The sequence below is a fragment of the Lissotriton vulgaris genome, chromosome 3_1 (assembly GCF_964263255.1).
Source record: "Lissotriton vulgaris chromosome 3_1, aLisVul1.2, whole genome shotgun sequence".
Lineage (NCBI taxonomy): Eukaryota > Metazoa > Chordata > Amphibia > Caudata > Salamandridae > Lissotriton > Lissotriton vulgaris.
In genome coordinates this window covers 150,545,665-150,561,641 of record NC_141689.1, presented here as the reverse complement: position 1 = coordinate 150,561,641, position 15,977 = coordinate 150,545,665, and the positions used below count along the sequence as shown (strand labels likewise).

Below are 15,977 nucleotides of genomic sequence, written 5' to 3'. Positions count from 1 at the left end.
ATAGCAGTCAAAGAGAGGAGGAAAATAGATCAAGGGAGGGTGAAAACTGCATGCAGAGAGAGGAGGGAGAAAAGGTAATCTACAGAATGGAGAGCCATCCAATTGGGAAAAAATGAATGTGGAGCTGGCAGCAGTGATTCAGAAGGGGAAGGCAAGACACCGGGAGTAAGCACACTGAATGTAACCTGGATCAGTACAATTATGGTCGCTTGAATGTATTCTTTATGTCAAAGCTGAGAGCTTTTACATGTGGGTTCTCAGTGCTCTCCTACAGAATGTAAAGCATACCTTTTAAATAACTGCAGTACACATATGTTTTGGGACATTTGGAAACTGTGAAAGTTTTCATTGTTTAAACAATGTCCTACTGGATTCTGGCTGAGAGTGCAGGCTGGATGAACCCACACCCCAAACCTGAGGCCTAACTTCATTCACTCATCCAAGTCTTCTGTAAGAGCCCTTCGCCCACACTTGAAATTACAAATACCGTGGGCTAACTTCCTAAGCAATCAGTGACTTGCACAAATAACACTAACTTATTGCTTACATTTCTATAGAGATGCGTCGGTCTGTTGCCCTGTTTCTTCACACTGAACACAAAAGTGTGCAACATGGTAATTGATATCAAGAAAACAACCAAGCCGAATGGCTGACATGCAGTCAGGGCCTCCTGCACTGTGGGAGTTGTAGGTGTGTGTAAGGCACCTGTATACGCGCACACATGCGTAAATACGTCCATACAACCTCACACACACACAGATCTTTAATCTATTTAAAATGTTTCTCTCTCTTTCTCACTCTATATGTTTCTCTCTCTCATACACACTCTCTGTTCACAGTCTCTCTATTATGCAGTGTTCCCCAAACTGGTGGACAATTTTTGTGAAAATCCACGCAATAAATAAAGATGCTTATCAATTCTGCATTTATCTTGTAACATTTTCTGAGCTTCAGTGACAGCGGTGAAATGTCAAGCTACCGTCTGACAATTTGCTGCCATGGGGAAGAATGGTGTTTACAAACTCTTCTCAATTTGCAGTCCGAGAAAGAAAAGTAAAGTGAATATGTGATAATCTTGCTGGAGTACATAGAGTGTCAAAGGAAAAGTTCTAGGGTGTCATTTTTTTGTAGCACACACAAACGTAGTTACTGGTAAATCAACTGTACACATTCAGCAGAACAGAACTAAAAAAGGAAGCACATTTTTTATAACTCTGAATTGGGATGGAAACCAAGGACCTGAGTCACAAAGGCAAACTCGTTTGAGTAGGGACTGTCATATCACTTTATGTACAGAGACTCAGCAAGATACGACTAGTACAATACCTTCCTGCAACACTTGCACAAACGTGTAAGTTTACCTTTGTGGATCAAGCTCAAAGATTTTATTAGGAGCTAAACAAATCAAGACACTTTATCTTGGTGATGCACGAATGATAAATATTTACTGAAACCTAATTTCAACATATTATCATTTGTGTGCAAATATTGTTTTATCTGTAAAACTGTTTGTCTGTGCAAATTTAATGGCCATTCCATTGGAAAATGTGCTGTTTATAAATGTCAGTATCCTACCACACAATGCTTTAGTTACATGCCCTTCAAAGCTAAGTGAGTCACACACGTTTGTGATGCTAAAAAGTGGGTGTGCGGTTCGAAAAGGTTTGCAAAGCCCTGCCCTGGTAGCTTCTTCCCTCCTGGTCACCTATCCAACCTCCTGACTGTTTTTATCTGCATTCCGTTGCGCGGTTCCCGGAGAGACACTGTGATGCCTTTCCTTTCAGCCATCTCTTGTCTTGCAAAGATACCATTTTCAAATCTGTTTCTTTTTTTTCTGCCTTTATACATCACCGTGCTGGCGAAGGAAAAGCTGAAGCTAAACAGCCCCTGCTGTTAATTGTTTGGACCTGTCGGCTCTTATGCAGTCACGCTCACTACAGTGGTGGCTGCGATGGCTCCTTCCAGTGTGGGGAAGGTTAGCACCCAACACCACGGGGTCTGCAGGCGACTTTGCTACGCTCTTGCTTGACACGTAGAGGGTGACACAATGGAAGTAGCACTGCCGGAGTCCTGCCACACACTGCTCTCAGTCCCCGCTCAGTGTTGGAAGCGTATCATGCTATAGTTGTGAGTGCCTGGCCTCACACAGCGCCGTTCAACCCTTCTGAACCTCCCTCTGTTCAGTAGTGGCTGGGCAGGCAGCACAGATGGCTGGTGCCAAGCCTCTCACAGCTGCGCCCACACTTCCACACTCTCTAATCTTTAAATGGAGTGATGCTGAGCAGTGCGCCACAGGTCCTCATATATGCGGCTTGCTAATATTTAACATGTAACCATGTGAAAGGTGTTTGAAAGCAGGTAACCGGCTTCAGGCTAACACTGAATGGCTTAAACAAAATACTCAACAGTAATCCATTTACAAATACACAATAGTACAATAGTATCTTATTTACAAATACAGTGGGCCAGATGTACGATCATGATAAATTGTGACTCACAATTTGCTCTCGATTGCGAAGTCGTAATTTGCGTTTGATTGCGAGTTGTAAATTGCGAGTCTCAATTTAGAATGTAAAACAGTGTCAGAGACACTGTTAGCAATCCTAATGGGGTTGCAAAATGCGAGGCTCCTGAATATTAATGAGCAACTCACTATTTGCGACCCCATTGGGAATGACCGGCAATCGCAGGGATGGTGGCCTGCTGGGGTCAGCCGACCATCATGTCTGTGACTGCTTTTCAATAAAGCAGATTTTTTTTTAATGCATCCCGTTTTTCTTAAAGGAAATGGGATGCATTTAAAAAAGAAAATGTTTTACTTTTTGGTTTAAATTTTTAAGGACATGTAGTGGTCCTTGGGACCACTGCCTGCCCATAAAAGCAATATATCAGAGCCTGTAACAAAGCAGAAGGGGTCCCCTGGGGACCGCTTCCCATTTGAGACTGCATTACCACCCTCTTGAAGAAGGTGGTAATTTGCAAGTGTTTTGCGACCGCAATTGCGGTCCCAAAGCATTCACACATAGGGCTGCGAGTCGCAATTAGGAAGGGATGCCCTTGGAACACCCCTTCCTAATTGCGAGTCACGAAACACTATTTTGCAAGTCGCAATTTTTTGGGAGTGGCAAAATAGTCTTTGTAAATGGTCCACACCGATTTTGCATGCACAAACGGGTCGCAAACCCATCTGTGCATGCAAAATCATGTCGTACATCTGGCTCAGTATCTTATTTACAAATACACACTAGTATCCCATTTACAAATAAACAACATGATCTCATTTGTAAATACACAATAGTATCCCAGTTAAAAATTCACTACAGTGTTTCATTCACAAATACACACTAGTATCCCATTTACATATACAAAATAGTATCTCATTTACAAATACACAATAGTATCCCATTTACAAATACACAACAGTATCCCATTTACAAATTAACATAATTTTATTTAAAAATGCAAAACAGTATACCATTTACAAATACACAATAGTATCTTATTTAGAAATACACTTTTATATCTCATTTACAAATACACAGTAGCTTCCCATTTACAAATACATAATAGTATCTCATTTACAAATATATGATAGTAACTAATTTACAAATACAAAATAGTATCCCATTTACAAATACACAACAGTATCCCATTTACAAATACACAATAGTATCTTATTTAGAAATACACTTTTATATCTCATTTACAAATAAACAGTAGCTTCCCGTTTACAAATACATAATAGTATCTCATTTACAAATATATGATGGTAACTAATTTACAAATAGAAAATAGTATCCTATTTACAAATACACAATATTATCTAATTTACAAATATGCAACAGTATCTCATTTACAAATTCAACAATAGTCTATTTACAAATGCACAATAGTCTGTAATTTACAAATTCATAATAGTATATAATTTACAAAACACAACAGAATCTCATTTCCAAATACACAACAGTATCACTTATGAATGAGGGAATGTCTAATACTTACAATAGTCTCTTTTTCATTCATAGAACAATGTATATTTCCAGAGAGGTCAAACCTAATTTCTGGACAAAGCAGGCTATATTATAGGGCTGGAGAAACAATAGGGTTGCGCTGCACAGAGGGGTACGAGCCATCAGTCCCTGTGCTAAGATGTGTCAGACGAGGCGCAGCTATTGTCTGGGACTCAGACGTCACCTGCATTGGTGAGTATCTTGTACAACAGACCAGCATTGGTGAGAGTTCACATACAACAAACACAATGTTACCAGCATTGGTGAGTTTTCACCTACAACTGAAATATTGTTACCTGCACTGGTGAGTGCCACATACCACAACCACATGGGATTGTTAACAAAGGCACTTAGGAGTACGTAAAGTAGCACATAACGTAGTATTTCTGGAGTACTTTTTTTTACATATTTGTACCTGAATTGCAGAAATATTCATTTATATCTGGTACAAAGAAAAAGCATCATGGCCTGAAATCTTTATTGTCCAATGATGTAGCTTTAAATGAGCACTATTTTCAAATTACCGTGCCAACAACTGTTAAAGAAAACAGCTACACAAGAGGAGGTAATGTGATCAATGAGAATTCCAAAATTAAAATTTTTATTTTTACTGATGTGCTATTTTTTCTTATGAAATTCATGTATAACACAACACAGTATTTTTGTTGACAAGGCAAAAAATAATTGCATTAAACAACAGTTGTTGTATGGACCAATAGTGTCATTCTCAATGTATGTAGTAAATTATGTTACATTCCACTTGGATTTATGCACATTGATGAAGCACATCGCTATACACAACAAGCATTGGCAAAGCCAATCAATACAGGCACATTTCTGCGTGCCTGTATTTGTATGCATCAGTTAGCACATTAAAGCCATACCTATTGGTTTTGCCAATGCTCATTTTTTCATCTCATCACTTCCCCATGCACAAGCTGTTTATGAGTCTCAGCATCGATAATGCCAACAAAGATACTGTTTTTATCTCCCAGGCAGCACCCAGAATGAGCCCAGTTAGGCGGCTTCTCACATTTCACTGTGGGATTAGTAACCTACAGCACTTGGTGCACTCCATGCATTCTCAATTTGAGAGCCTCTTCACTAGAAGCCAGGGGCTTCTTTACAAGGCCCTTGCGCTCCCCATATGTCACATTTGTCGATCTTAATAATGGCACTCCGGCAGCGCCGCGGCTTGTAAATAAGTCCCCCAGTCTCTAGGTTTTAGTGAAGAGCTAGATGATGACATACAGTCATTGCATGGTCCAGAGATGCCAGTTGGAAATGGTGTGATATAGATTTCACCAAATCAGGCAGTCTTTTAGAAAAATCCATAATCAAGCAATCAGTTATTGTTTATGATGATGGTGCTTGTACTCCAGATACCCACATTGGCTGCCCCATCATGACTTCATGGAAAGACAAGCCTGTTCTCCTGTATGGGGTACCTCTAATGTTCATAAGAACCAACAATAGGGCATCTGGCCATTTCAATGTTGTAGATGCACATAATGTGGACAACCTATTTTTAGTAGTTCCAATCAACTTTTCCACAAGTTCTGAAGATTGGAGATTATAAACACAATGCGCTTTCTGCTAACGGATTCACAGAATGTTCTTGTTATCTCATTTTAAAAATATCCTCCTTGATCACTCGCAATGTACATTGGCATCTGTAATCAACTCGGTAACATAATCCGCTCTTTAAATAACAGTCTTGACACAATGATATCAATGCATCTTCTCACTGGATAAGCGTCCACCTATTTTGAAAACATGCAAATGCCAGCCAGAACATATGTATATCCTTTGAAGGGAGGCAGTCCTATAAAGTAAATTTGAAGTCTCAAAAATGGTTCATAAACTAGTGGGGAATGCTTCATTGTTACAAAAGTTGTTTTTCCTGTGTTCTTTTGTTAAAACACAACCATTGTGAATATTGTTCTTGAGCAAATTTCCGAAATTTTTCATGCCACCACAATTGTCGAAAACTACCTCTCTCCTTCATCATGAAGTTTTCAACAGCTTTGCTCTCACAATTGTTTTTCTGTTGATTCTACACTTTTCTTCACAATTATAATGTTTTCCACAATTAGTGCAGTCACATCAAAGTTTGGCCTCGCCATCAGCAAAGCAGTACAAGTGGCAGCCACCTGCTGCCGCCCATGCATATGGGCTGAGCGGCCTCACCCACTCACCTTTTTCCAGGCAAGAAGAGGGTCTAAACAAAGGTCAACCTGGCGGACACTCTTCTCGTTCCGGTCAAGCAGCCTGGGGCGGGACATGTGCTAAATGTGCAGGCTCCTGGGTGCCTGAGCTGAACTTTTCCAGGCTGTGGATGTCACAGCTCATGAACGTGAACTCTTCAGCCTGGAAAAAGTGCCTTGAGGCCCTCCCCCTCATGATGAGGTGGATTGTCACTGATTGCCTTGGTCCTGCGTGTTTCTGTTTTAAGCCATCAAGTGGAGAGAATGTGGGCAAATGGCTAGGGTGGTCGACCTCGGGGCTAGGGAACCGGGTCCAAGTCTCGACAGGGACGCTCAACATTCTGTGATTCTGGGCAAATCACTTAATCTCCCAGTGCCTAACAAAAATGAATGTGTGTCCATATGTAACATAACTGGTGTTCATGTAAAGCGCTCTGATACCTCTGGATCTAGTTAACGCTATATAAAACTCAAAAATAATAATGATAAATAAGGGCCCAGGGCCTAGTGCCAATCAGTGACACCTCATCACAGGTTGGGGTGTGGTCAGCAGTCTCACTGACCCCATTCCACTCTGTGACGAGTGAGGGACTGTTGCCTTCCCTCATTAGCTGACCTTAGGTTAACCCTCCTGGTATCCCTGAGGCTTCCTTCTATACAGTGAAGGTACCTCTTATGCAATTTTTTGTGATTGTTGCGTTTGTGCATGTATGGTTGAATGTATGTGTATTTGTGAGTGAGTGCTGTGAATGGGTGTGTGTATGGATGCACCGGTGTGTGTAGTGTATATGTGTGCTTGTACCCCCGCCTCCTTGGCAAAGTTAGCGGCTGCCACTGGCCAACACATTAAGTGCATAAAATCTAACCACAGTGTCTGCAAAATTAATGCTCTTTGAAACTTCGTCTGACCATGCTGCACATTTTACTTCACCTGTCTGAGCTGATTTTTCCAGAGATGTCTGAAAACCCAGCACACAACGTGGGAATCTTTAAATCTCTCTGTATCCATAGCTGTCCATAATTATGAACACCTAAATACATAACAGGAATCTGTATAAATTGTTACATCTACATCTCTCTCCCTACGACACTGATCACGCATTTGCTACAGTTGATACTTTGATTACTTTTACAACTGTGCACTCTGTATTTGCTTCTTTGTATTTGCCAATAATTTCTCTTAAACATGAACCAACAGCAAACAATAAATTGTTACAATTTTCCGCAGGTAAGTTTTTAGTATCTGCAAGATGTTTTGTACATAACTCATTCACTTGTATACATTCATGATCTTGTTCTTCTAGTTGTGGCGGTAAAGGCAATAGAGCAGCAACATTCAAAATCCCACATCTCTTTTTTGGTATTGTGGGAGTGGCAAGCAATGATATTTCATATCAAGTGAGTCCTGCATCAGACCGGTGCTGGGTTTTACACTATGTAGGCACTATTCCAACTGAATGTTGTACATACAGTACCATGGCATTCCTTAAAGTTAAATAATCACATCGCCCGCATAGAAGAAAAGGACAACTTGGTGACCTATGCCTCACGCATTACCTCACTCCATGCTGTTACTTGAAGCGTAAAAGTCAATTTTATTAGGACAGGATTGCAATAGTTAACTTTATTAACCAAAAATATCAATGCAAGTATATCACTCTTTTTATCATCAAACCCCTCATTCTCCCCACCATCTTCAAACCATCGCACCTGTTTCACTCCACTCATTTCACTCTGACCTCCTCCATATCCGCATTCTCCGCTTCACTTTCCCTCCAACATCCGCTATTAAATTTCCTCAGTTGCTCTTTGCATCCAACACCAAGCCATCAGTCACCTGCTTTCCCCCTCCGAGGGATGGATCCGCCCGTATGTGACTCACCACCCCTCCAAAGTACTGCTACTCATGGAACCCCCGTAGGGCGGATACCTGCCCCCCCCAACCATTCCTGTGCACCTTTTGCCCGCTCTTAGTATTTCCTTTTTTTTTTTATATCTTTATTAGGTTTTTTTCCCAAATTTACAAACCCCTCTCTTCCCCCCCCCCAAGTCAGACAAGTTCAACAATAATATTTCAAATATAAACACAGAGAAATTATGAATTTTAGGTGAGTTCATAAATCATACATTAATGGCTAAATAGGTAAATAGGTTAATCAACCAGCCAAAACATTTCCACTCTGTTTGGGTAGATACAAACAGCATCTAAATAATTATTAATTACAAAAAAAAAAAAAAAAAAATTTACAGCCATAACAAATTACATTTTGGCAGTTCTTAGATCACGCTGGTTATGGCCTTATATTACAGAGAATTGCCTTGGGATTGAGACCACTCAATTAAGGGATTCCAGATTTTTAATCCCCGGACCCTCCGTCTTCTGCCTTTTCTTTTATATATAGCCATTTCTAAGTTAAATATAGCTAACAATCTAGAAAACCACTGTTGAAAATATGGTGGGTTAGGGTCTAGCCAGGCGGTGGCGATACAGATTCTTAAGACCGCCATTGCGATAAATATTAATTCGTGTCCAGGAGATAGTTCTGCGAGACTAGTCGCCCCAAGCAAAATCATTTCATTAGAAAGGGTTATTTCCGTTTTTAGAACATCAGTTAGAAACCTTTCAATGTTCAATTTTAAAGAGGATAAGTTTGCACAGGAGGAAAATATATGTATGCTGTCTGCATTAGATAAAGTACATCTAAAACAACATGTACCCCTCCCACTTCCCATTTGGCGATTCTATCAGGGGTATAATACATAAAAAAGCAGGTTTTATAAAACTGAGTTTGCAGTTTAGTTGACACGAGGATAGTTTGAGATAAATCATATGCATAATTAAATTCTTCTATGCTGATTGCTAATTTCCCCTGCCACTTCTGTGCTGTTTTCTCAAGATTGTTCGGAAGGAGGGATAGCAGGTGAGAATATATCTCACCAATGGTGAATTTTTTGGTTCTTTTTAAGGTTTCTGCTGCCGGTATTTTATCAAATGGGGTATTTTCCCTAATCCTTCGTGTTAAAAAATCTCTGATTTGCAGATATTTAAAAAAATCCCTCCATTCCAAGTGATATATTTCCCTCAAGGTTTCAAAAGAGTGTAACCCTTCATTTGAAATAAGACATCCAAAATGTGTAATTCCTGCCATATTCCATCTATCAATACAGGCATCTCTGAATATTTCAGGGAGGGCTGGATTGTTGCTTAGAGGAGAGTAAAGCAAGAGTCGTCCTATACCCAGTAATTTCCTCACAGCTTTCCATGCTTTAAATCCTCCCAATAAGGTTTTTAGGCGGACCTTTTTGTGGTAGCTATCATAGAGAAATCGCCACATATAACCTTTGCTCTTATTACCTAATACCAGCTGGTGAATCGATGGTTGGTCTTCCCCTGAGACTGTCTCATTATCATCTAATAGAAAGAAGAGTTCATGATTATATGAAAGCATACAAGCCCAATAATATAGCTTAAGGTTAGGAAGGGCTAAGCCTCCTTTTTCTTTAGGGAGAGTCAAGAGCTTGTAGGCTCTTCGAGGTTGTGAATAGGACCAAATAAAACTGGAGAAAGTACGCTCCATCAGTTTAAACCAATATTCAGAAATTTCCAGATTAATTGCTCTGAACATATAGAGCAATTTAGGGAAGTAAACCATTTTTAGTGCATTTACACGGCCAATCAGAGATAGATGCAGGTTATTCAAACAGTGAAGATCTTTCTGCATTTTATCTAGCAGGGGGCTAAAGTTTAATTTGACCACTGTATCGAGTTTAGAGGAGATACATACCCCTAGGTAGGTTGCTTTTGTTGTCACACGAGGATCCACCATAGTGCATTTGTCATTTAGAATTACTTGGGTTTTGTTCTGGTTGAGGGCATAGCCGGCCATTTTGCCAAAGTTTTTTGCCTCAGTTTCAATTATAGGTAAGGCTAATGCCGGATCTTAGTATTTCCAGTGGCACCAGATGGACTCATTCCGCTACCTACTAATCGCATCGCTCATCTCCATCATGTAGTATGCATTCCCCATTTGCGAAAGGTGCACCCCATTGTTCCTCAACAATAACAGCTCTTCCAACTTTAGTCCCACATGAGTAATTACTTGTATGCCTCTCCCCTGGCAGAAAACCGTCATTGCCCTATTCAATTTCCTGCTGGCTTTTTCTATGGCTGCATGTTTGCCAGCCCCCTCCAAACTTTGCGAGGTAAGAACTCAGTCCATAGTAAACATGTATCAGCCAGATTGTACTTTATCGCCTCTAAATCCCTCTGCATGTGTTGCAATATTGTCAGTCCTGAAAGCCGCACCAAATCGTTCTCGCCCAAGTGTAGAACCAGCATTTCTGGGCAGCCTCTTTGCAACACCATTTTCCTCAACCATGGCAATAAAGCCCCCCATTGCATACCTCCGTTACCCCACCAAAACATTTCATGGTGGCTGCTCCTCAAACCTAGGTTACGACCATACACCTGCCGATCTGCGCATATGGCTGCCCAATGAACAAAAGAATGTCCCATGATCCAGGTAACCGCCTTTGTTCCTGGGCTGCTCACACATCCTGTGATATAAAGGAATAGATTATCATATAAAAAAGAAAAATTCTACCCCTTTCCCAGTGTTCTAGCACTTCCTGCTCCCGCCCCTCTTTGGTTCTGCCTCCCTTATTTGTGTGTGTATCTCTCGCAGCACCTAGATCTCCTCCTCCCTGTCTGGCAGGTTCTGCCCCAAGGCCATTTTAAACACGCCGCCGCTGTAGCAGCACCAATGCGGAAGGAATGTGTTCCAAACCAGGCTGGGATATTCGATAGCGCATACATAATGTGAAGCAATATTTTACAGTAATGGTTTAACTTTTACATTGATGGTGTCCTTTTGTAGTGCTTACACTGTATTACTGTTGGCTATGTGCAAATCCTTTACACACTGCCTCTATGATAAGCCTGACTGCTCGTGCCAAGCTACTAAGGGGGTGAGCAGGGGTTATTTTAGGTGTGTGACTCCTTTTTCTTGTCAAGAGTGGTGGTTTCTGCCTGGCTTTGGCACATGCCCTAGCCTGCCAAAAATCCAATTTCTAACATTGGTTGTCAGTAGGGGTGGGCGGAATTGACTTTCGCAAATTATCGCAAAATTGCTCAAAATCTCCTCGAGCACGCAGAACTTTCTAGAAGATGCGGAGATTGCTTTTCCTGCCCGTTCGAGATGTGTTTTGGCGTGTTCACGGGGTAATTTATCTCTAACTTGCCCATGCGGTCGCTAATGGGCGCAGCCATCTTGCTCGCAATGCTTATTTCCTGTTCCGGGTCGAATGATGTGTTCGCGATTGCAAACTCTCGCGGGATAGCGCGACCGGCTACCAACAATCCAATATCTTGTGGCACACGCGAACAGATATGAAAACTTGTCAGCGAACACATGGAACCGGTAACTCGCTATAGCGCGCGCAAGAATGCATTTTTAAAGCACAAATAAGAAAATACTTCAGTTTTGCAGCAAATTGCAGAAGTTTTGACATTTTCGCGTTCTCCGCGGAACGCGAAAAGGTCACAACATCGCAGAACTAAATTTACCGCCCAGGCCTAGTTGTCAGCAGTGAGGATAGGACTTGTGTTTGCACTTGACTTACAATGATTGGTGTGCTCTACTACCATATTGCAGACCATTATGTGCCACATACTGGTTCTTTTTCTTTTTGGCCTATTTTTGATCTCGCCAGATTGCACTTGCTACTTCATCATGCCTCAATCAAGAGCCTCATCTGTTGCGTACCTGGAAATTGCCTTTCAGGAGGATAGGTTGGAATCCCACAATGTTATGGAATTGAAATCAATTTGCAAAAACCTGAAAGTGCAAGTTAGAGGCCTCACGAGGAAGGAGGAGCTACAAAAGGTGCTGAGGGCCTGGGTAGCAGCCAGACATGCCAGCGAGTAGTCTGGCAATCTCAGTGGAGAGGCAGATGAGCCTTTTCCTAGGGTGGATGTGCTTTTTGGGAGGCGGGGAACCCTCCAGGCCAGGCAGCAGTGGCCTGTCCCCAGGAGAGCTGGAGGACAGGCGGGAAGCATGGAGAGTTGCAGTAGAACTGGAGTAGATTAAGTTAGCCAAGGAGGAGAAAAGGATGATGTTAGAGCATGATTTCAGGATAAAAGAGCTGGATCAGATGAGTAGAGCCAGCTCAGATGGTGGCAGCAACCCTTCTAGACAGGCAGACAGGATTGTGCACATCCCTAAGAATGTAGGCAAAGAATTCAAGAAGGGGGTGACATACAAAGGTGGTTTCAGGGTTACGTGGCAGGGATACAGATAAATGGGGTCCCTGGGGAGAAATGCGGAGCAGGATTGTGGCCTTTCTTTCCAGATGAAGTAAGGGATACTTTAATAGCTTTGAGTAAGGGGTATCACCTCACCTATCCAGACATGAAGGATGCCCTTATCACTAAGTATAGTCTCACTCCTGAAAAGTACAGGGATCAGTTCAGGTCCAGTAAGAAGTCTGATGCCAACACGTAGTTGGAATGTGTAGATATGTTTTGCAGGTCACTGGATGGCTGGGTTAAGGGCAGTAATGTGACAGATATTCAGGGGCTCTACAATTTGATAGTATGGAAGCACTTGTCTAGTCTATGTTTTGCAGATATGCGCCAGCACCTAGCTGATAGTAAGCTGACTGACCCCGTAAGCTTGCTATGGAGGTGGACCGCTCGGTGAGTATCAGGGTCCACAGGAAAGCGTATAGGGGAGACTTAGCCTAAGGTGGGCAGGGTCCCCAGTAAAATAGTGGGGGGGATAAGGATAAAACACAGGAGTTCTCTAAAGGGCCCCAAACTAACACCCAGGGTAAAGGTTCCCATCCCCCAGGAGATAAGAAACAAGGGGTCTTGTCAGGAAAGCCTGCTGAGACCGGCCTGGCAAGTGTTTTGCATGTGACGAGGTGGGTCACATAAAGGGGGGCCCCAAGTGCCCTAAGGGGGCACAGCCACCCACCTGTGGGCAGTCCAAAGCGTTGACTAGTGTAGCGCTTGGGAAGGGGGAGTACCCACAGGAGGTTGAGGACCCCTCAGAAATGACCCTCGTCTCACTAGGGGACAGTGAGATGGTCCCAGGAAACCTGGTGCCCCCTAACACAAAGAAATGCAAGACCTGGGTGACCATCAATGGGAAAAGGGTGGAGGCTCTCAGAGATACTGGAGCCAGTGTGACCTCAGTCCGGTGTCACCTGGTCTCTGAGAAGCAGGTAGTCCCAGGGGCATTCCACCAAGTAATTGCGTTGGACAATTCAGAGCGGCAGTGTCTGGTGGCGCAGGTTCCATTCGAGTCGGTGGGTCTCAGGTCCCTCGAGGGTGGTTGTAAGCCCTTCCATGCCTGTAGATTGTCTGATAGGTAATGACCTGGAGCAGTCCTTATAGGAGGATGTTGAGCTCAGGTCTCACTGTGAGGCGCTTGGGTTGCCAGAGTGGGCATGCTTGTCCACTTGGTCAATCGCGTCCAGAAAGGGTGATCAAGAGGACTTGGAGCCTGAAACAGTGGCCCACGTCTCTGCCAAGAGAAAGGGCAAGGGGCGCGGGAAACCGGCCCCTGACGTTCCCAAGGACCGGGAGGAGGTGGACCATGAAGAGGCAGCCCGGTGTCTACAGGGGAGCAGGTAGGCGAACTGGGGGACATCTCTGAGCTGACCTATTGGCAGTAAGAAGGGGGTCCCACCAGCGAGGAATTCTGCAAGGAGCAGAAAGAGTGCCCTTCTTTAGAGGGTCTGTGGCGGCAGACTGCAGACCAGTCAGCTGGTGATCAGTTCAGCTCACATTGGATCTACTGGGAGAAGGATCTCCTGTACAGTGAGCCTAAGGTTGCTGAGTCTGGGTCCGTCCGTGTGCTGGTGGTGCCCCAGCCCTCCAGGATCTTCCTACTGGGTCTGGCTCATGACGTGTCTTTGGCAGGAAATTTGGGGCAGGACAAGAACATTGACAGGCTTGTCACCCACGTCTTCTAGCCCCAAATGCAAAGGCAGTCAGATGGACATTGCAGGTCTTGCCAAACTTGCCAGGCCAGTGGTAAGATTGGGAGTAAGGTCAAAGCTCCTCTCCAACCTTTTCCAGTGGTTAGAACGCTCTTTGAAAGGGTAGGGATGGACATTGTGGGGCCACTGGATCCCAAGACAGCCATGGGCAACGGGTACATCCTGGTCTTGGTGGACCATGCCACCCGGTACCCGGAGGCAATCCCTCTCAGGACACCGACGGCGCCAGTGGTTCGCCAGGCATTATTGGGGGCCTTTTTCTGAGTTGGGTTCCCCAGAGAGGTGGTTTCTGACAGGGGGACCAATTTCATATCCAAGTATGTGACCTACCTATGGAAGGAGTGTGATATTACCTACAAGTTCACCACCCCTTACACCCACAAGGTAACGGTCTGGTGGAGAGATTCAATCAGACCTTGAAGGGCATGAATAAGGGTCTAACAGAACCCATGGGATATCCTCTTGCCATGCCTTCTCTTCGCATACAGGGAGATACCATTGAAGTCTCTTGGGTTCAGTCCCTCTCCGCCTCTGTATGGTCACCCTGTGAGAGGACTTCTGAGTTTGGTGAAGGAAGGCTGGGAGGCAGCTCCCAGGAAAACTCCCCAGGATATGTTCAGTTACATGCTGGCCTTCAGAAACAAAACTGCCCGCTTCAGGAAACTCTCTCAGGCAAACCTAGAAGCAAGCCAGGAATAAATGAGGAAGTGGCATGACCAGAAAGCCCCTCTGGTTGAATTTCAACCGTGGCAAAATATGTGGGTCATGGCCACAGTGGAACCTTGTGCCTGGCAGGACAAGTGGACTGGGCCATTTGAGGTGGTGGAGCGCAAAAGTGATGTCACCTACCTGGTGGATTTGTGGGCTCCAAGGAACCCTTTGAGGGTCCTCCACATGAGCCACCTCAAGTCCATCTTCAAGAGGTCCGAAGTGAGCATGCTCTTGTCGACAGAAGATGGAGTAGAGGAGGAGAGTGAAGCTCTCCCTGACCTTCTGACTACAAAGGAGCGCAATGGGTCAGTGGAAGGTGTGAACCTCTCCCATACACTGACTCCAGAGCAGCAGAGCTACTGTCACCAGTTGTTTAGACAGTTTGCCCCACTGTTCTCCCTGACCCCAGGGGTTTCTCACTGGTGTACCTAGGATGTGGTCACCGGTGACAGCCCTCCTGTGAAGCACAAAGTTGACTGGTTGACTGACCTGGTCAAGGTCAGCATTAAGGAGGAGGTCTCTAAGATGTTGGCGTTAAGGGTGATCGAGCCTTCCAACAGTACTTTGGCCAGTCCAGTGGTCTTGCTCCCAAAGGCTGCTGCAGCCAGTGCCACTCCAAGACTGTGGTCTTGTGTGGTTTACCCTGGGCTCAATGCCATCACCAGGACTGACGCACACCCCATTGTCAGAGCTGATGAGCTCATTGATCGGCTGAGAGCTGCCAAGTTCCTCAGCACGTTTTATTTAACGTCTGGGTACTTGCAGATTGCCTTAACCAATGGGGCCAAGGAGAGGTTAGCATTTTCAACCCCAGAAGGACATTACCAGTTCCGGGTGATGCCCTTTGGGTTGAAGAATGCCACTGTCACTTTTTAGAGGTTGATCAAACAGATGTTAGCTGGACTGGAGGATTTCAGTGCCGCCTACCTGGATGACATTGTAGTGTTCAGTTCCAGCTGGGAAGAACACTTGTAGCACCTCAGTTAAGTGTTGAAGGCACTGCAGAGGGCAGGCCTCACGATCAAGGCCAGTAAGTGCCAGA

General features: G+C 44.0%; 1 protein-coding gene across 1 annotated transcript in view; it reads left to right on the top strand.

Moving 5' to 3' along the window:
- The window catches only part of LOC147726127 (complement factor H-like), a 124,449-nt gene that overhangs the window by 67,264 nt on the left and 41,208 nt on the right, over positions 1-15,977 (top strand). Inside the window, exon 5 of the mRNA XM_086962885.1 lies at positions 4,026-4,202. Within this exon, the coding sequence (XP_086819011.1) occupies positions 4,026-4,202 (177 nt within the window). The remainder of the gene's footprint in view (positions 1-4,025; positions 4,203-15,977) is intronic.